This window comes from Phalacrocorax carbo, chromosome 10 (genome assembly GCF_963921805.1).
Source record: "Phalacrocorax carbo chromosome 10, bPhaCar2.1, whole genome shotgun sequence".
In the NCBI taxonomy this organism is placed as follows: domain Eukaryota; kingdom Metazoa; phylum Chordata; class Aves; order Suliformes; family Phalacrocoracidae; genus Phalacrocorax; species Phalacrocorax carbo.
In genome coordinates, this window is record NC_087522.1 from 20,029,484 (window position 1) to 20,051,338 (window position 21,855).

Below are 21,855 nucleotides of genomic sequence, written 5' to 3' on the forward strand. Positions count from 1 at the left end.
GGACGGTTTTCCAGGTGTAAGGTATGTATTACCAAAGCCCCCAAGCACATCACCTCCACAACGAGGCCTGTGGGCTTTACCAGGCAACGCAGAGCAATGGGCTGTGGGGCTACATTTGCACTTGGGAAAGCTGGGCAAGGTCTTCAGGTCTCTGTGGCTGTGGGTCAGCCACGCTTTGAGCCACGCAAGAGGACTGACACCCCCTGAGACACGGACTTGTTTCTACAGCAGTCTCGGCCCAAGAGTGCTGAACCAAAGGAAAACGGTACGCAGACCATGAGGCGATGTCCTACGCCAAGTTTACTTGCTCTTCGGCCCGACCCGCCTGCATGGGTCGGCTGCCGCCGCCGCCGCCGCCGGGTTGGGGCCGGGGATGCCCAGCCGGGCTTCGGGGCAGGCGGAGGAGGTAAGCGCCGGCCGCGTTGGCCGAGCCGCCTCCCGGAGCCCCGTCGGGACCCTCTGGCACCTCGCAGTCCGGTGCCGCCGGCACGGGAAAGGTGCCCGGCCGCCGGCTGCAAGCCGCCACCCACGGCCAACCTGCGCCGCCCGCCTCACGCCCGGGATCGGCGGCGGGGCGGGGCGGGGCGGAGGGCCCTGCCGCCTCGCCATTGGCTACAGCCGGCAGCGGGCGCGCTACGATAGGTGCGCGCCGCAGTCAGTGCCGCATGGCCCCGCCCCGCCTCGGCTTTATAACGGGCATCCCCCATGGCTGAGGCGGGTGACCTGCTGCGGCGGGAGGGGGCAGAGCTGGCCTGGGGCACCGCGCACGCCGCCCGCCAACCCTCCCGCCTCCGCCGCTGTTGGGCTGAGGGGCGGCCGCCCGGGAGAGCCGTCTCCGGTGGCCGCAGAGCTCCGCCGTCCCGCAGCTGCCCCGCCGCCTGCCTCCCGAGGAACGATGGTGCCGCGGGCCTGGCGCAGCGCGGGGGCTCGCCCGTTCCTGCTGGCGCTGCTGCTGCTGGTGCATCTGCCTCAGGGTCGCGGCCACCGAGCCACGGGGCCCCGGGTAAGTGAGCCGCCGCCCCGGCGGCGGGGCTGCCCGTCTCCCGCCCGCCCCGCCACGGCAGGTTGCCCTGCGCCCGGCCCGCCGCCCCCGCGCCTGTCAGCGCTGCAGGTGAAGCCCCGGCGCTCGCCGCCGGGGAGCCCCGGCCGCCCCCGGCCATGGCGGGCACGCAGCGCCCCCCGGCCCCGCTCCCCGCGGGCGCCGGCCCCCGCAAGGGCCTCCCCGCACGTTGAAAGCCGTGTACCGGCTGAATGCGCGAAGTATATGCACCGGTATTAACTTGCTGGTATTTACTGTGGGGAGAGAAAAAGGGAGGGGGGAGGTTGGCAGGCTGTGTTTTTATATTGTTCGTCTTGCGTTTAATGTGGCCCCTGTTCCCAGCACATAGCTCTAGGACTTTTCTCTTTTTATGTTCCCAAGTAGGGATTAAATGAATCCCTGCAATAAAGCTAGATACTTTCAACCCAGACTTCTCCCTGTAGGAGCCTAGCTGGTTTTTTTAATCTGACAATGTTTGACTCTTACTGTGGCTGTTAATTTCACTTACCAAACTATTACATTGCTCTGGGGGAGAACCATACGTCTTTTCTAAATATGGTCCTCCCAGTGAGCTAATGTTACCACTGCAGCACCACTCTGGAGTAGCACGAGAGCTTTCAATTATAAAGCTGCAAAACAGTAGCTGTTCTTCAGCCACTCCTGCAATAAAAGCACAACTCTGGGTAAGTGGAAAAACTTGGTCTTTCTGCAGGCATGTTGGATCCATTGACCATGTGCATTCTTGACCCATCAGTCTGAAATGTTATGAAATGAGGTACCTAATTAACTTACACCATTGTTAGGCAAGACCAGGAGTCTTTGGAATCCCTACTCAGCCAAAGTGTAACAATAAGGGGCTTTAGTGCAATGTTCTAGTTTTTTAATAAAAGTGCTGTTTGACTGTGATGGTTATTAAATGCTTCTTAGGCCTATGGAAAGTGAACTGGCTGCACTGGTGTCCTTGTGTTCAGCTGTGCTGTGTAGCCTCTTTTACGGCCAGATGTGTAACAGCAACTGTTGGAACGTGGCAGATCAGAACTAGTATGTGCCATAAATTCTTGGAGACCTCTTTTAAAGGATGGGGAAACATAGGGGTGCTTGTGCATATATCTGTATTACCCAGTATCAAGTGTAAACCTCAAAGTTGGAGTGGTGTCAAGGAGAGAGGAGCTTTGAGGTGATAAGTAAGAGTCTGGCTGGATGACCAGGGCCCTTCATCAGCACTAGTATCTAAATGCTTTAATAAAAAGCAATTGAAACAAAGAACAAAATAAAAAAAAACCAATGGAAGTGCATACCTGCACACCAAGCCTGTCTATCAAACAGTTTCCACGTATGCCATTTTTATATACTGTACTTTACAAGACAGTTTAATTGCTCCCTGTGCTGTGTCATCTTTGGAGTGGGAGCTCCTTCAGGAGAGTGGAAAACCAAGCACAAAGGACTACTGATTTACTTTTTGCTTGAAGTAAGTGAACTGACTTTGCTGTTACTCCGACTTTGCTGTTTTTCCCTTCATGACTGGGGCAGAATATCAGCTGTGAGTACCAACGTCTACAGTTCTGCACAAATATGTGCCATAAAGTTTTAACTTACAAGCTCTTAAATGGAAGGCTGTGAACTTCCAGGATGTTTAACTCATGAAGCCTGTCTTCTCACCCTTCTAAGTGTCATGCTTAAGAGCATGTGAAGGTGGCGAGTTTGGTTTACTCATTTGCGACCATGTTGATTGATGTAAGCCCCTGAGCTTCATCTCTTCCAGTGCTTAGGCAAGATTGCCAGTAGAGTTGTCATTAGTATAAAGGTGCCATACATTAGATTCCAACGTACACAAGAAAATTCTTTACTATTAATTTTTTAAAATGATGATTACCGAGTTAGACCAGTGTTGCTGTTCCTGTCAGGAACCCTCCCTGGATGGGGGTGGGGGGTGTGTGTGTCAGTGTTGCAGTTCTGGGGTCTGATCCCGTAGGTGTTCGATTGCTAGGTATGATATTTACCCTTTCACACTTTCTCTTCTGTATGGTAAGTGCTAGAACTACAATATTTGGAAGCTGAGATGCTTTTAAAGGTGAACAGCAGTTTTTGATCCTACTCAATGAGTTTAAAGGAGCATCAATAATGTTTGAAGCAGGTTCTCTATCTTTCTTCTTGTGTTTCCCTCTTACTACTGTAGTGTTGCTGTGAAGCTAGGCAGCCAGCACTGTCACTGAATACATAGGCAGAGGACTATTGCTTGCTACTGTTAGCAGAAAATGATGAAAAACTAGATATTGAAGAGAAATAGGTGTATCTAAACTCTTGTGCCAATAAGGAATCAAACTTTTGGATGAAGTGAGTTAGTTCAAGGTGATTACTCGAATATGAAGGTAAACTACAAATGCAGCTAGTATCTACTGGCCTGCTGAGGTACTTCGGGTTCTCAAAAGGTGTTGTACAAAGCTTGCTGTTTCCTGTTGTAGTAAAACTATGAGCAGTGACATGAATCTCTCAGACTTGGGAAGTGTCAGTGGCCTGTAGGAAACATCTGGCTTTTGTACATATGCTGTAGCCCACTGAAAGTTACTAACAACTGTCCCAAGTGAAGCACCATTGGAAGTGTAATATCTTGGGTGCCTTAGAAATAACTTGGAAGCCCAAGGCTCTTGTGACTTGTTTCCTCACTTGGCAGTCTCCAGAAAGGCTTCTGCTGTGTTAAGCAATTGCTTGGTCACTTCTACTCTTGTAGGTCTAAAGAGCACTGTGGTAGTGATCAACTAACTATACTTGGAAAATGTCTGTCGGAAAGACGTTGCCTTCTGGAAAAAGATAATCAGGCTTTACGTTCTATTCATATTATCTTCCTGTGTGCCTCTTTCTCTCTGCTGGCATGAGATGTGGAGTTGTGTGACAGCCAGGTCTTGTTGTTTCCACTTCTTGACCCCAAAGGGATAGATGGGGAGCTTGACTGCATTGGCTCTTGTATCTCCTACTGTGTGGTGCATTTGAGCAGTATTCTTTCATAGCAGACTAAACAGATTGTGCCACTGATCTCTGTTTCCCCCAATCTGGGCAATAAATTGTGACCTTTGCCTTTCTAGTTCAGAAGGATAGTTCTATGTAGGCCCACTGCTTTTTGAGTATAATGCCTGACCGTTATGAACTTGTGCCATTTATGGCAGAGAACTGTTGGTGGCAGTAATGACAAATACTAGCACAGGAAAATGGTGGGTGCTTGCAGAAGGTGAAGAACGTAACTGCAGCAGTTAAAAGCTGTCCTACTGCAGAGGACTAAGAAATGGAAGGGGAGGGCAGGGCAGTCGCTATAACTTTATTTTTAGTTTCGTGCATGGAAACATGCCATATCCCTCCTTGAAAGGCATGCTGGTTAGAGATGGTGGGGGTTGGGGGGGAAAACCTTCCAGTTCAGCTTGTGCCAAGGAGCCTGTGTTCTGTTGTATGTTCTCACTGCAGCCCTGCTGGGTGGGTTCCACAAAGCAGGTGTCTTTACACATGCTCTACAAAAGTTAGGGAGACTGTTCTCCATCGTGGGAAGAAATTAGAAAAGGACATATGATAAAAAATATAAAGCAAGGGGCTCCATATGAAGGAGATCTAGAATGGAAGAGTGAAACTTAGGATAGGCTTTCAATGACTGAATTTTGTTTCTTGGTTGGAACTTAATCATCACTCTGCATTGCAAAGGTCTACACTGATAAGTAACAACTGAAGCACTTTAATGTTTTAGATTTCCATACTGTTGGAGATACTTGTTTTAATGAAGGAATAAGTACCTGAAGGCAAGTCTTTAGAAAAGCATCCCCTGACAGGACAGATTTACTCTGTGGCAAATAACTTTTGGTTACACATACTCTTGTTTTTCTTGGGTGAGAGATGTTCTCACCTAAGTGGAAGCTCTACTTGTATATAGAGCTATAGTAATTATTTCTCCCTCTCCTTGTTCCTGTTTAGACCTTTAACATTAGACAGCTGAATTCCTTGATGTGTACTAAAGAAACTGATCTGACTTGTTTTTTATACATTATGCAACTGTGTTGAGGAACAAGATTAATTCTTGTGTGGAGAAGTATTAAAACATTATGTTCCAATACATTAGTATTGAAACAGCAGGCCCTGTTCTAAGTGGGTGAACACTGTAGGATCTGACTTGCTCTGTGTAGTCTTAGAGTTGGTGTTCTAACTGCCTGAGCTTCTGAGCTGGCTACGGGAATATGTTGTTCATGTTAATAACCTCTGCTGCTAATGAAAGATTTCTTGCCACCAAAAGATTTGATACAGGGGAAAAAACCTGCTCATGTGTTTCTGCTGGTGGTAGCAGCAAGATCTGTAGCTGGTGGAACACCTACAATGATAACCTCTTGGACTAGTTTTCAGGTTTCTAGCACCAGTCCTGTGCTAAGGTAATCTTCACTGCCATTGGTGCAGAGCAAATGCTGTCTTGGCTTCTTTTATTTCCAGATGGCCTGAAGCAATTGGTAAGATGACTGTAAACCTCATTTCAGTGGTATAGTAGCTCTGAAGTATTAATACTGCTGTTTAAATATCTTAGATGTTCTTATCCTGCCATCTCAAACTAATTGCGACATTACTATGTCAAAAAACCCCAAACAAACAAAACCCCATTTGTCTCCTACTTGGCTGCTAAATCCCCAGTTCTTCTGGGGCTGGCACATCTGACAGAGCAGTTAAGTGTTACACAATAAACTTTATGCTCACATTAAAAGCTAAACATGGAGGCAATACAGGTGAAATTGAAACTAATCCCTGAAGGCTGCTGTGCTGACTGTCACACTTAGCCTCCTGTGTGACAGCATGATGGCTTCCTGTCAGGGCCCCCCAGCAGCTGCCACAATATCCAGGCTGACACAATATCCAGGGACTTTGTGACACAGCAGATCTAGAGCCAAGCTTGGTGTGTAGGGGGGTAGTTTATAGTTCTTCATCAAGTGAAGTTCTGGCAGAGAAGCGGATGTTAACTTGTGACTTGAACTATGAAGCCTACTTTTTTGTTGTGTTACAAGCTTAACTACTGTCGTTGCGTTGGTAGGACTCTAAGCTTCCTATGCTTGTTTGTAAGAAGCTCTTCCACTTGTGAAGTTCTTGCCCTGACACTGAAGGCTGCCATTGCTGTGGGTGAATCACTTCTGTGCTGGAGCTTTCTGGGTAAGGTGTGAGGTCAGTGTGAGATGTTTGCTTACACAGAGAAACTATCAGGATGTGATGAATGTGGTACGTAACTGTTTCCCTCTTCTGACAGGCTCACATGAGCAATTAAGGCTTGTGTTCAGCAGTTTACATGTGAGCCCTGTGAAGCTTTCTGTGTGTGGTGTCTTTACTGTCTGAAAATACGAGGAGAGAGTATTCTGGCACAGAAACCCTTCTGGTGATGACTGAGAATGCAACTCTGCCCTGTTTTTTTCTTTTGGGAGGCGTTATAGCTGTACGGGAGTAACAGTAGGAAGGTGTACCTAGTCACACCAGAGTGCAAAGCTTGCACTCAGGCCAGTGAAACCAACCACCCACCATACAAAGGAGCTCTCTGTATGTGACCTCATGTCGGCTATCAGCAGCTCTTGAGCCTGAGACTGGTCAGCTCCTTCAGGATGAGGCCTTACCTTGAGATCCTGTCCTGGATGGTTTTTCTTCTTATCACAGTAGCCTCCTGATGCAACTTAGACCCCTGTGGGATGCTGTAGTAACACTGTAAATAGTGTTAGTGATATTAATGAGCATTAGAGAAGAATTATCTGCTCATTTGAGGAATACGTTGCCTTGTATAGCAGGCCTGCTCACTCACAAAAGCTATTTTGTGATATAAATACACATGTGATAAAGTTGTGGAGACAAATATGGTTATTATGTTCTCCTACAAGAATTGCTTTGAGGGAAGGCTGTACTATCTGAGTGAAAGGCCTATACGCTGGAAGCATAGTCCCTGCAGCATGGGGAGGGGTGACAGAGGCTTTGGCTTACTCTAGTCTGTGTGACCCTTTCAAGGTAGCCTTAAGACAGGCCTGGGCCTGACTGGATACTAAGGTGCCAGTGGCAGCCTGGAGTAATAGCCTTGGTGGAAGGCTGTCCTGCCAGATGTTTCTCATGCTGGGTTCTCTGGGGCAGTTGTGCTTCTGTCCTCAGAGCAGTGCCCTAGAAGCCCCCATAAGCATCCAACTGCCTGTACTGTCGAATGCTTCCCTGGCAGTCTCCCAGCTGTAGCCTGCTAGGGAGGACATGCCTGCATGTTGGGTTTGTGCATTCTTGCCTCCTACTGGTTTGTGGTTGAGCCAGTTGCTTTTGAGGGCCCACTGACAGGTGTTCTCATTTGGAGTGGCACGTAGCTATGCAGTGGGGAAGTGAGTGGTAGGTGTGAAATGTGAGCAAACTTAAACCTTGAGGGGAAGCACCTGTGCCTAGAGATGAGAAAATAACACTAGTTACTATAGGAACAGAGGCTGTATCATTAAAGGTTGGCTCAGAGTTTTGTCAAGTAGAGTCTGGCAGCAAAGCCTAGACAAGCTACCCATCAGTACTGCTGGCAGATTCCTCCACGCAGGTGGAAGAAGCCATACAGAAACTGGTGTGCGTAGGCAGGTAATGTGCTCTGCCATGGGCACCCAGACTCCCCTCCTGGGACGGAGCTGGAGTTCTGAAGGAGCAACTACTGCCTCTGCATGAAGAACATGAATGAATGTGAGCAGGACAGTAGTAGTATGTGGGTAAGTGCCACAGAGTACTGCACTGCTCAGTATGGACCCAGACTGCGCCATGGGTCTGTAAACTGGGTTGCCTTTCCCCAAACACTTTAACTTGGGGGGCTAAGGGGAAAGAAGCAGACTGCTGGTGTGCAACATTCTTTCTGTGCAAGGCATAAACTGAATCTGTTGAGACTGGCTTAGTCTCATGGCAGCCCTTTTCAGTCTAAAGTTAAATTTGATCCTCTGCTGGAAGAGTGTTGGCCTAACATAATTTTTCCCTATTCTGAGTCCTATGGCAAAGTGAAAGAATGTAATTTCACCCTTTCCAGAGTGGCAGAAGCCTGCTGTTATGTGCCACTGAGACATTTGATTAAAGCTGGTGCTGAGGGGGTGGTAAAGGTGAGAGCTTTCTCGTGAGTGAGCTTCTGATAGAAAGAATGACAGGAAGTAGAAGGGAAGGTATGTAGGAATAAGAAAGACGGGGAAGTAGGACAGATGAAATAACTTTTCTGAGGTTTTTCTTGGCCACTGGTCCAGTTAATGATAGTTGGAATCGCATCCAGAGGGAAGTGCTGATCCTCAAATAGGGAGGAGAGGTTCCAAACACTTAGTGGGCAGATTTTGTTTCAGAGTTTCTCTTGGCTACCAGTCCTCTGTTACCATTAGCTGGATCACAGACTAGAAGGAATGTGGAAAATGTTGTCCATCCCTGTTCTCTTCCCTGTTCCATGAGTGAGATCTAGCACTTAAATTGCATGGGGAAGCCCTGCTCAGCCTTCTGATGAGAAAAGTCCACTACCTCAGCTGCTATACTTGGGCTCCTTGTGGTATGTGGAATAGTGCCTGTTCTATACTCCTGTGGAGTTCCAGAATAGTGGGTTAAGAACTTTTTCTGTGGTTATAGAAAACCTGAAATATGAGATCATCTGATCCTTCAGTGATAATTCTAATACTTTAGGGCTTGACACTCCAGCAAATTAAAACAAACCAATGCAGTCTTAATGTAAAGGTAACTATCTTATGTTCTGTGTCTACCATGAAACTGAGTGGACTCATGGCTGCTCCTTGGGCTGCAGCAGCAGCAGCAGTGTGGCTACCTCTGGTATAGAGGGGGAGTGAACCAGGAATCAAATAGTTAAGGAGGAATCCTCAGGTGAAAACACCTGGTAGGGGTAGTGGTACCCTTTCATGTACAACAGGGACACATTCCTCGGAAAGATGTCCAGATGTACGCTATCTCTAGATCTTGCTTCTGTGTGTACCAGATATATACTAGTCAGAAGCAGATAGGATGATAATCTTTTGTTGTAGTATAGACTCCCTTGAGTAGCATGAAGATTAAAGAGCCTACTCCAGCCGGTACATCAAACCATTTCCCATCCTATTTCTTTGAAGCGGATTTACATGCAGTCTACACTTAGGCTTAAATAAATACTTGGTGGAATGAGGTGCAAGTTAAGAACTAAAAAACCAGAAGCTCTTGGGTGTAATTTCCAAGTGGAGGATATTAAATGAGTTGGAGTTTGTGGATACTGGCCAGATAAAGGGGTTTCTATCTGAGCCAAGTAGCTACTTCTGATTTGGGTCTAGTTATCATACAGAGTGGTGGTAACTCTTGTTGGCTTCTGCCTGGAGTTTTGCATTTGGCTTATTCCTCTACTCTTAAAAGTGAGCAGGCAACTGTTGCAAAAGTAGATAAGCTCTGAGCAAAAGTAGTTTTTAAAAATGTGTCTGGAACACTAGAGGATAATCTGTTCCAAACTTGTAAGGGAAAGTTGAATTTTAATGTGGACATTTCTCTCTCTTAGTGGAAGTAAAATACTTCTAAGGTAGAAGTCCATAAAAGACCAATAGGTATAAAATGAACAACACTGTTCATTGCATGAACATTCCTTTTTGCTACACAGTTCAAAATTAACTTCCCTTTTTTCCCATTGTGTCCTAATCTAAAAATATGTCAATCTAGAACTTGCTCCACCCTTTTAACTTAAACAATACCAATACCTACCTCCAAGGCTTTGGAGTTCTGTCAGGTAAGGGATCTGGTGTAAGGCAGTAATGCAGCACTGCTGCCATATCTTACTGCTGTTGTAGTAAACTGTAGCCAGCTGAATTCTTGGTGGTGCTGGTAGTGGTGTTATTTGCCCTCAGCTAGATGCAATGCATCTGAAATTCCTGAAAATTATGCTAGATGCAGGAATCTATGCTGCTAGAGCTTTAACTTAGCTTATGAATGTGGTTCCTGTGGGATAGGATATCTTAAAGGCACTGCACATGTGTACAGGTCCATGGGTTTACTTCTTGACTGTAAAAGAATGGTGCATTTGGCTGCTGTATCTAGAAGCCTCAGGTTATTCTAGAGATGCTGTCCTGCACTTCTATAGGTAAAATCTGAAGTGATGGCAAAGTTGCTACTGCTTATATGAGTAGGTAATACCTAATCGTGGAAGGAGATATTTCAGTGGTGGCAGGTGGCCATACTATCTAACAAGTGGCTCATCTTTCCTATAAGAGGGGGTAGACATTGAAGGAATTTGCTATGAATTTTTATCAGAGTTGCTACCAGCATTCCTCTGACTTTGTCAGTGTCTATGGGATATCTTTCCTTCTTTACTATTATAGAGATAAAGCCAGTATTTTCAGGGCCAGGAATCATACCCTTAGGTGCAGGATTGAAAGTCAAAGCTGTCCTCTGTAGGCTTTAGCTTGTTAGGTGCTCTGTAGAGCTGGTGGTGACGTGCTCTGTTGAGGCAGGATGTTCTCTCAGTGGCAGTAATGGGTTTTGCACTCACTTCAGTCTTCCTAGTTTAAGCTGGAATGGTAGAAGTGTCTGTAGAAGTTGCAGCTACTACTTCACAATGGACAAAAACATACTTTGCTGATGATAGTGTATTAATCATGGTTAAATCCATTGTCGGGAAGTATGTCAGCCCAAATGTATTTTTTTGGATGCTCATCTTCAGGAATTTCCAGGGAGCTGAACATTCTCTTCACAGTGAACTCTGGAAGTGCTTTATGCTCCAACTTGGTGGCAGTTTTCCTTTTTAAATTAAGGACTCTTACATTGACACAGGCCAGTTGGCTCCAAAGTAGTCTGGATGTTACTGGCTGTTGAAGACTTAAGTTTTCTAAGGTTGCCAGGTTTTGTCCTCTTCTCACTTCCTTTGAAGTAACAAGTGTGTTGATAGAAAAAATTGTATTCTGCTGGACTTGGGCTATCACCTAAGCTACTACCCTTAAAACTTGCAGAGTTATTAAAATCTAATTGCAAGAACTGTCCTGAACTTCACAGCTCACCTATCAGTTATGCACACCCTGAAAATCAGGATTACATTTAGGATGGCTGATGGATCTTTAAATAACTAGTCAAATTAAACTTTTGCCATGCTGTCACTAGTATAGGTGCCTCTTGAGAGTGAATAGAATGGGGAGTAGGAAGCAGTCAGTGTGAAACTAGGGCTGCTGATGCTTTCCTACTATTTGTTGTCAGTTGTCAATGAGACTATCTAAATAGCAGGATTTTTGTGAATGATAGATACCTAAAGGTGTTCCAGACTTAGCTGGATTGGGAACAGAAAGAAGTTGAGCCCTTCTTTACCACAAAAGAGAAAGTGCTGCTTTACCTGAAGCACTTTGGCAGTGGTATTGGAACCAAAGCTAGCTGTTGCTCATCAACATGCTGCAGTATGTGGTTTGCAGATTCCTACTCTGGATGTAAAAACACCCATAGGACAAAGCTCCTTAACTCATCTGCTCTGTTTTGTAAAATCTGTCTGCTATAATAAGTAGCTGTGTTGGCTCTTATCTGAGGAGGATGAAACTATCCTGGTTCATGTGTGTGTCGTTCTTGCATGCAAGTAATTTAAAAAAACAAATTCAGTCACAGCTTCCAAACTGAGTTTTGCCTGTGGAGTGAACTTCAGAAAAACTCAGTATGGTTTCTAGAACACTAGTTTTTTGGTGCTGAAATTAGAACTGAGTGGGAGGAAAAAATCTGCCACACTTGTGTAAATTTGAGCACTTTTTTAAACTTGCCCTTCAACATCTCTGGAATTGATCCAGTTGTATGACAAGTACATTTTGAGCCCAAAGATTTGAGACTCACCAGCTATTCAAGCTAGATCAGAGTGTCAGAAGTAAACTAATGTTTTAAGTTTCCTGTTGGAACTCTAAGAATTTACCTGAAAGCCTCCAAGATTTGCTTCTAGTTTGTTGGCATGAAGACAAACTAAAAACAAAGCTTCCACAACTGCTTCACATAATCCAGGGATTCCCCCCCCAGGAGCCTCAGCATATATGGGAGTAGTTCAGTAGGAAAACCCCATGCAATTTGCAAAGAGAAGGACTTGATTTAAGTTGAAACTTTAAAAACTACAGGCAACACTTGTGCTGTTGAGTGAATGACAGTCTTAAATAGAAAGTCTAACTTCAGCTGTCAGCAGGTTTTTCTCTGTAGCAAAGAATATTGAGTTCCAAAGGCATATCTCTTTTTTCCTATGTTTTTAAAAAAAGTAGGTATCTTATCACAGTGACTGCTCTTCCTGTTAAACTTAATGCCTTCTCAGGTGTCCCATGCAACTCTTAGCTGATTGTTGCTTTTATTAAGAAATGTCCACATCTGACCTGAAGTGGAGAGCCTCTACTATAACTGCCTCCATGTTAACCTGCCCACTGATAGCATCACGTTGAGAATAGCCAGAGATGAAAAGCTTCTGACTAGCTTTTTCCTTATGTCCAGAATCTTGTCAAACTCTGCTCCGTGCCCTCCAAGATGTGTACTCTCTGTGTCTGCCTCTGTTCAGGCAGGGCAAGGAGAGTGGGAGAACAGTTCTGAACTTGGTAGTTCTTGCTGAACCCTGCCTGAAGCCTTCCTGGTAATGGTGAGTCCAACTTTGGGAATTCATGCTTTTCTTTAGAAATCACTGGGGCAAGTAAATAAAGTTAAACTGCACATACATTTTCTACCTGACATGCTCTTCAGTTTGTTCAGCTTTGATACATCTCTATAGCTGAGAAAATTTTAACCAACCTTTCAGTGCAGTGATTAAGTGCAGCTTGTCAGAGCAGAAGCTAAAGGTGACTTTTGCTTCTTACTCCTTGTCTTCACCTTGCATGAAACATGAAGAAGACAAGGACTCATTCAGGAAGTGCCAGAAGGCTGATGATAGACATGATGAGGTCACCTCAGATTAGGAGGACAAAATAGTGTGTTATCTTTGGCTTGACTCTAGTTAGTATTTATTAGAAAGCAAAGCTAGGGGTTACCATAAACAACCTAAGTCAAGCATTTCAGCTCCTTGCTGTATGGCAAACTAATGTTCATGCATATCCATGCATTTCCTAAGGCAACCAATTAGGATCAAGTGAGAAGAGATAATCTTGTTAAATCTCATGCCAGTGTTCAGATGGGTAGAACCATACTTATCTAAAATTGCTTTAGTGGGACTTGCTAGTGGCTTTTGTTTCACTAGCAGATGCTGATGTAAAAATACAAGACTCTCTTGGCATCTATTTTAAGTGATTGACACCAGTGCAGGCATTGTTTACGCAAAGCATCTGAATGAAGTCACTGCTGGATTCAACAAGATACTAACTGAAGACAGCATTTATAAATGCTGACAGTGACAAAGCTTGCTCAGTTAATTCCCTGTGCTAAATTGCAGTTAAGATTTGATGGCTCTGAATAGATGAAAACTCTTAAAATAGGGAGGGGACAGGGTTTGAGGAAGAATCCCTTTCCTGAAGAGTAGGGACTACTTCTTCCTTATTCCCCAACTCTGTCCTTATTTTTGCTGATAAAGCAGTTGCTGGGTTGCAATATCAACTCTTGTCAAGCTGCTGTCTGGCTTCTTATTCATCTTGGGCACTTGGCTTGGAGCTCCAGATCCCTGAAGTGAAGGGAAAGAACTGGGAAGCTTCCCCTCACTTTAGGGAGGGACATGCCTCTGTCTTAGGTAATCCCTGAGGAGAAAGCTGATGGTACTAAGTGTCATGTTTTTCTCAGTTGATGATGGTTAGAATGTACAGCTGGCTCTTGGGAATCTTTCTAGATGTATTATAGGGCAACATCTATTTTAAATCTAGTGCTGTATGCAGAGGCTGCTTTCAGACAGTGAGCTTGACTTAGTAGGAAGCTTCACTTTAAGTGTGATTTCCCCTTTGGGGGAAGTCTTTGTGGACACTGAGTAAGATTATAGTCATCCCACTTTAAGACTCAAAGAACTTGTAGAGTTTGAATCACTGCTACTAAAGAGGCAATTGTGGAGGGCTGAATGAATAACTGGCGAGCGTCTCTTAGTTGAAGCTTAGATGCATTCTGGCATGTGTCTGTCTTAACTGAAGCTTAGATCCATTATGGTAACTGCAATATAAGCTCTTAGGCTAGAAAAGAAAAACAAAAGGCAGATGTTTCTTTATCAGTATGAAAGGTCAACAGTTCTCCTGGAAAGATGGGAAACCTCAGAACCTCTGACTTGGTGTCAGTCAATGTGATGAGATTAAACAGAACTGTAATTAATAATTTGCATTAACTTAATTCCCCATTTATTCCCTTAATTGATTTATTTGCTGGTTTACTACTCATTTATGCCAGGGAAAGCTTCCTTTCTAGATTTCAAATTATCCCTGTATTTCTTAGGTCTCACTTATGCTACGGTCACCTCTAATGACAAGCAAGATGGCACTAAGTTATCCACAGGACTAAATGGGACGGACAGCTCCTAGCTGAAGTGTGAGGATGGTGCCTAGAATCTGCAAACTGGAAAGGTTTCTGCTTTTCTTGTGGCTGGTTGATGGTGCCCAGCTGCCAGACCCCTCCTCAATTCTTCCCCTGCTCCAGCATGGGTCTTTCCCATGGGCTGCAATCTTCTAGAAAAAATCTGCTCCATTGTAGGCTCCCTATTGGCTGCAGCTTCCTTCAGGAAATGTCCAATTGCTCTGGCATGGCATCTTCTCCATGGGCTGCAGGGCAATGCCTGTTCCACCATGGTCTCTTCTATGGGCTGCAGAGGAATCTTTGCTTTGGTATCTAGAATAGCTCCTTTTCTGACCTTGTTTGTACTGGGGCTTCACACTTCCCCCTGCCATGTGATATTTTGCCTTTTAAGTATGTTTTCAGAGGCACCACCAACTTGGCTGATGGGCTCACCTTTGGTCTGCAGTGCTTATGTTGTGGAGCCAGTTGTGTCCAGCATGGCCCAGCCCCTGACCCTTTCTCACAGAGGCCACTTCTGCACCATGCTGCTACCAAAACCTTGCCACATAAACCCAACATTGTTAGTCTACTGGCTGAAGAAGCAATGCTGCCTTGACCTGGAAAGCCTCCAGTAGAGTCAGCAATAGATGTGCCTGCGCTTCTGGAAGTACTACCAATATGGAGTTCACATGTCGGTCAAACTGGTGGTGCCCTGAAGTCAACTGCTGTAATCCTTGTCAAGGCAGTGTGGATGTCTTGCAGAAGTTGTGTATGGTTTTGTGGTGAAAGGTGCTGGTACACCTGAACAAACTCAGAAGATGTAGTCTAACATGTATTCTACTCCTAGTGTAAGTGACTTATGGGAAGTGAGCGACTTCCATAGTAAGGGAGTGGAAAGCCTGATCACCTTACTTGAAGTTCTTTGGGATTCTAGCTTCTACACACCAGTGATGTTTCAGATCATGGGGTACTGATGCAAGTTCTCTGGCAGTGAGTTGGGTGGGTGATGGGTGCTAAATCACCCAAGAATTCAAGCACCTAGATGCCATTCATTTTTCTGAGTTTTGGCTCCTTGAGGAGCCTCCAAATCTTGGTATGGCACTGCAAGGCTGTCTTAGCCAAACCTACAACTGGCTTTTCATCTTCCCTGTTCAGAAGGGGAAGAGAGTGCACTGTTAACAATGGGAAGAAGTGCTATTACTGATCATGGTACTGAATGATTCTGAAAGAAGGGTGCCAGATATGGTAACTCCTCACAAATGTCAACCTGGGAAACTTATAGGAGCATCTCTAACATCTGGATCTCGTGTTCTGCATCCTTGAGTGTAGGCAAGCCTCCATGCTTTGATCCCCTGATGAAAGTATGTTTGGCCCTTACCAGCAAAAGGCCTAGCTAGAGTTACATCAGTGCTATCCAGTGAGGCATAGAATCATGATAAAACTTTACACTAGTTTTAATTTGTGAGCAATTTTCTTCTCTTAAAGTTGCAGGTGCTGAAACTTGTCATGTAATTGCTTGACATGACAGTGCTAGTGCTGTGTGCTTGATAGTGGAAAGGAATATGAAATACCTGAACAGAAGTAGCTTCAAGAAAAGCTATTGCCCAAATACTTACGTTGTCTGCTTAAATATCCTGTATATCAAAGACCGAAACTTCACTACTCTTATCTCTTAACAAGTTTTTACTGTTGCTAGAGGTTAAAACCCTTCTCTGGTAGTTGTATTTAAATTCTGCCTTTTGCTGGACAGCAAGAAGTTAGTAATTTTGGTCAGTCTTCAAACAGGATAGAAATAAGCCTTTTTAAGCTTCCTGAATCTGCCAACTTCTGTAACAGTTTAATCTGAGGGTTTAAACCCTTACCAGACTGTTTCCCAAAGCTTCATGAAGGCTATGCCACTGCAGTAATTCACAAGCACTTCCTGTCCTTACACTTTAAAGCAGTAATAAAACTGTACTTCCTTTCTTGCATTGCTTGCTGCCTTTTGGCAGGACTTTGTGGAAAGTACAAGTGTTAAATAAAATAAAACAATTCATGCAGGGAAAAAATGGTCTCTCCTAGCTGTAGAAGCACCACTGCTTGAGTTAAGATTGTTGGCAATTAAGGGCAACAGATAACAAGCTTAGTTGGGTACTCCTGAGCTGTAAGTGTCCTGTTTCCAGTCTGTTCAACCCATAAACAATCGTTTGTTGCATCCGTACTGTTGGTTTGTGTCTCCAAGCTGATGTCTGAGCGTGTGTTCTCATCCCCTGCTACGTGTTGAACTTGCAGCTTTGGCTTGCTGTGAGCTACAGCCAGACAAGCCACTCCTGTGGCAGGACTGGCACTTAAATTTTGCCTGCCAGTTGTATGGCTGGAGCTGGATTTAGCCTGTTACCTTGGTGGTCAAGTCTGGGTGAAGGACAGCTATTGAAGGCAGCCTATAGTCAGCTCTAGCTCCTGGTTGAAGCACTGACATCTTGGAAGTTGAGCGGCTTTTATTCTACAGAAGCTCTCTTTGATATTGCAGTTGCTGATAGCCAGCCTGTGCTGGCTGTAGGGATGGACCATGCTGAAAATGGGCTCTTTCTGTTCTTACTGACTTAGCACTTCTAGTTATCAGGCAATTAAGACACTTGGAATTGCTTCAGCTGTTTCCTTCATGCAACATACTAGTCAATTGAGTAAGGTTAACTTTTTAAATAGTGTCTAAAGGCACAGTAATTAAAAAAACTGATGGCTGCTTGCAGCTGTTATCCTTTGGACACTCAACTTACATTGACAGGAAGCACATCTCTCATGTTTCGGAAGCCCATCTTACCTGGTCTCAAAGACTAGTTTATTCCATCATCCGTAGTTGGACTGCTTGTACATCACTGGATTGGAGATGTTGCTTCAGTAATAGTGCCTGATATTTAGTCTTAAGCAAGAGGCAATAGTGTGACTTATGAACACTGGGTATACAATGTGCAGTAAATCCTAGAGTTATACTTAAGACCTCCAGGCAAAGCCTAGAAGTGCTAGTTATGAACTTTTAATGCTGTCCCATTATATAACCCCTGTGAAAAAAAGGAGTTGCAGCTCTGAGTCTCTGCTACAAGTTAATGATAAAACGCTGCTTTCCTTTCCTGTACACTTGAGAGCTATGCTAGCTTACAGTTATGCTTCCTACCCTCTGTTCAAAGTATTTTTTTGTACTGTTTATAATGTAAAGTTCTTCATGCTGTCTCCTTAGCAAAAGCAGAGCTTGTATGTACTTACCATGAGCTGTGATAGCTGAGAACAGGAAAAATGTAAATGTCTACTAAAAAAAACCAAAACCCCAAACAATAGACCCCTACTCTACACAGATTTGTGCTAAGAGTTGCAGTGTTCTGGTATGATGTTCCAGCCAAGTGTAAGAGCAGTCTTATATGCTTGGGGAGTAAAGTTACTCCCAAGGAAGTGTAAGACAAACTATTTCTTCAGCTTTTCAAAGACAGAGGAGGCTAAGGCTCTGCCTGAAGCTTGTTGAATATGGAGAACTTCCCCCAACTTGAATAGGGTACATGTCTCAAAGCAATAGTAGATTATTTCTTTGCTAATATGAAATGAAGCAGACCAGTTCAATGTGAGAATGGTTAGGGTTGTCTGGACTAACTTCACCTGAAGGCAAATCCCTGTGCCTTTAACACAAAACACTTTTCTGGTATCCTGTGCTGACAGATCGTTTTACCTATGCTACATGTACTGTAGGTAGACTTGAACACCAGAATTGTCCAGGCTTGCTTTAAATATCCATATTGGCTATTTACAAAACTTATCTGTTAAAAGAAAATGATATGTATCTCCAGCAGAGATCTGGGGTAACTTGTGTGTCCCAACCTTGGCATTATAATTAGTTTTATCCTGCCACTTGTCTGGAAGCTTTCCCTGTGTATCTGGTGTAGTGGTGGTGGGTAGATCCAAACTGTTTACATGTACTTTTGAACTTGGCAAGGATGCCCACCTTTGCCAACAAGTGTAGAATACATGCCTATGATCTGATAAGAGCATTGCCTGGACTTCATGCAGGTGGGTGGATGACCTGGAGATGTTCTAAACTGGCATACTTTGTCATAGAATCATTGAATCATTAAGGTTGGAAAAGACCTCTCAGATCATCAAAGCCAACCATCAATCCAACACCACCATGCCTGCTAAACCATGTCCCGAAGTGTCACATCTCCATGTTTTTTTTAACACCTCCAGGGATGGTGACTCTACCACCGCTCTGGGCAGCCTGTTCCAATGCCTGACCACTCTTTCAGTAAATAAATTGTTCCTAATATCCAATCTAAACCACCCCTGATGCCACTTGAGGCTATTTCCTCTTGTCCGATTACTTCTTACTTAAGAGACCAACCCCCACCTCACTACGACCTCCTGTCAGGTAGTTGTAGAGAGTGATAAGGTCTTCCCTCAGCCTCCCTTTCTCCAGGCTTAACACCCCCAGCTCCCTCAGCCGTTCTTCATCAGACTTGTTCTCCAGACCCTTCATCAGCTTTGTTGCCCTTCTTTGGACACGCTCCAGCACCTCAATGTCCTTGTAGTGAGGGGCCCAAAACTGAACACAGTACTTGAGGTGCGGCCTCACCAGTGCTGAGCACAGAGGGAAGATTGTTTCCCTAGTTCGGCTGGCCACACTATTCCTGATACAAGCCAGGATGCTGTTGGCCTCCTTGGCCGCCTGGGCACACTGCCGGCTCATATTCAGCCAGCTGTTGACCAGCTCCTCAGAACCTGGAAGAGTTAGCAGCAGTGCACTAGAAACTGAATTTAAGAGGTTTTGTTGGATTGGTTTGGCCCTATGTATACCCTGAAAGGCTTTTGCCTGAATAGGGGAAGGAAGCTCTGAGCCCTCAAGTATGGGTGTGATGAACTATATTTAGTGTGCCCTAGCTCAGCTATCAATTTGGGTTTTTAACATCTACCTTCTCTTCATTAATAAGTCTTAGGACCAACTTGTGCAAGGTTCTTGACAGCTGCTTTTTATTGTCCATTGTCAAATATTTAAGTACTTGCTTGAAATCATCTCACTGTTCTCAGCTGAGTGCAGGGCTTCTCTGCTCATCATTTGCTTGGTAAATGTGAATGCAGGATTGTCAGTTGCCTTCTGTTCTCCTTGTTTAGGTTTGCAGCATGCAAAAGTGAAAATCTGTCATGGGTGTATGTAAACACAGTCTGTTAAAGCATTCACTCTGCAACTGTGAACAAGGCACTTAATGGGGTTGAGAGAACTAGGTCTGGAATGTGTAGCAATGTTGAACTTAGCCTAGAAGGGAACAAGACAGTATTTTTGTCTGCAGATGGGGCAGAGAATGCCTAGAAATCCTTTCTGCCTTCCAAATTACCTACAAATTGAAATGAGATGGCAAAAACTTGACCAATGTACACAGTGGTGTGCCAGGGTGGGAAGAAATGGGTTGATGTGATTTGTGGCTTGATGAAGTGAATTTGCTGACATAAGCTAAAGGCTGAAGTCTTGTGTTAAGGCAGTTATGATAACCATGGGATGCCTTTCATGTTGTTCCAGGCATGAGCATCCAAGTGGTGATGTGATCCCTCCGGAAGGGGACTTTGAGGAGAGAAAGTCAGTATCAAAGTCTCTGACTGCCCTATAAAGCACAGAGCAAGGCCTGTCTCTCACACTGAATCCTGTTTTTGGAGTAAATTTCAATGCCCTCTAGTGGCTTTAACCGTACAAGGAATGGCTGGGTTGTTATCTAGAACACCAACCTTGTGTGTTTTCCTCAGCTGGAAGAGGTAGCTAGAGGTTTATGTTCTGGGGACACAGCTATGCTGTGGAGGAACAATGGAAAACATCCAGGAAATACTTCCCAACTTGAAGTATTTAAATAATACACAATATCAGGCATTCCAGAAGTGAGATCTGGAGGTACTTTTGCCTTTTTAGGCTGGGAATAAACCTTCTCTGTGGAGCCCACTTGCAGAAGAGTTTCAGCATTCCCTTCTGTAAGAGCCTGGTTTTTAGAAAAGAATCAGATTGACTCTAAAATGGGAAGCTAGCCAAGACAGACTTTCAGAATTGCGCAGTGCAGACCCATGTCAGTAGTGCAGACCACTTTATCTGCAGTGCGAGAGGCATGGAAGAGTGTACAGGCTTGGGGACTCAGAGCAGTTGGAGGTCTGTATGGGCAGATCAGACACAGGTGTGAGCTCCTAACAGGTTAATCTCCTGATGTAACTGCTTAGCTTTGGATGCTGTTGCTTGCATGCTCTTCAGCACTGTTTCTTGTTCTTTTGAGGAATAAAACCTGGGATGTTCAGTGTTTGTGTGGCTATAGAAGGTAAAAGTGGTTGGTGGCATAATTGGCTGTCTGCACTTGCTTACTACTAAGAAGGAAAACTGGAATATGCCTTAAGGAGTTTTCAAGATCAAAACTGCTTGCAAGACTCTTGCCTTTAAATCTGATCTTTAAATTTACTGTGGCTTCTAATAATGATGTAGTAGTTCAACTTTCATTCAGTATGTTGTTGGTAAAAGTTAATTAGATGCTTTAATTCCACTTGAAGAGTCTGCCTGACCAATGATATAATTAATTGGCTGTTTGTGCCTTTTCAAAGTGTATGTATTGGTGTGCAGCATATTGATAAGGTGTCTCAGAGATGGCTTTCTTGCATGCTTAGTATAAAGTGCTTTGAACTGGAAATTGAGCAATTACCTCTGGAAGCAACTAATAAAAGCAGTGGAAGTTGTAGTTAGTAGATTGTACTGAATGAACAAAGATTGGGTTATGCATCTGGCTTTTGAAGACTTGGTCTCACCTGAACGTGCTTGTGGGTTGGAGAATCTCTGTTCTGATAATTTGCTCAGGTTGTGTTTTAAGTTAGAGAACTCCTAAATAGCTTCAACATGGTAAAAAAAGAGCCTAAAATGCAATAAGACTTTCTTCTCTCTTTAGATTGTGTTCTTTGAAGTGGTGAACCCCCTGGGTGCTAAGGCTTTGTCCCAGGAATTGAAGGATTTCATTTCACTAGGTTTAGGATCTTGAGTAACTCTTCAATGAAGTAAATCACAGGCTTGGTAAGAACTTTGTTTTAAGATTACCTTGTCCTATACTAATACAGTGGATGTGTAGCTGTGAAAATACTTGGCTGATCCTTATTTTTTCAGTTCAGTCATTTGTTTACTTCAGAAGGAAGAGAATAAAGCTTCTGGACAAACTCAGTGCGGTGTCTCTTTTCCCCATCATGCCTACTGCAATTTCACATTTCCCAGTTCTAAAGCATCTAAAGTTACCTTGCTATGTAGTACTTCTGCAGACATGGCTAGATACCTGGGAGTTTAAACAGATACTCACTGCTGCTTCAGTCTGTACAGTGTGGACTTGTCCAAATAAAAATAGGTAAATATAGAAACTCGTTGGGCTCTGCTGAAGTCTAGAAACTGAATCATTGTTTAGCAGATG

The 21,855-nt window shown here is 44.4% G+C and overlaps 1 protein-coding gene across 5 annotated transcripts in view; it reads left to right on the forward strand.

Annotated features, from left to right (window-relative positions):
- Window positions 1-708: 708 nt before the first annotated feature.
- The window catches only part of SMOC1 (SPARC related modular calcium binding 1), a 135,240-nt gene continuing 114,093 nt past the window's right edge, over window positions 709-21,855 (forward strand). For all 5 annotated transcript variants that reach the window (XM_064462340.1, XM_064462342.1, XM_064462344.1 and 2 more), the window contains exon 1: window positions 709-1,003. In XM_064462340.1, the coding sequence (XP_064318410.1) occupies window positions 896-1,003 (108 nt within the window). In that variant the 5' untranslated portion in view covers window positions 709-895. The remainder of the gene's footprint in view (window positions 1,004-21,855) is intronic.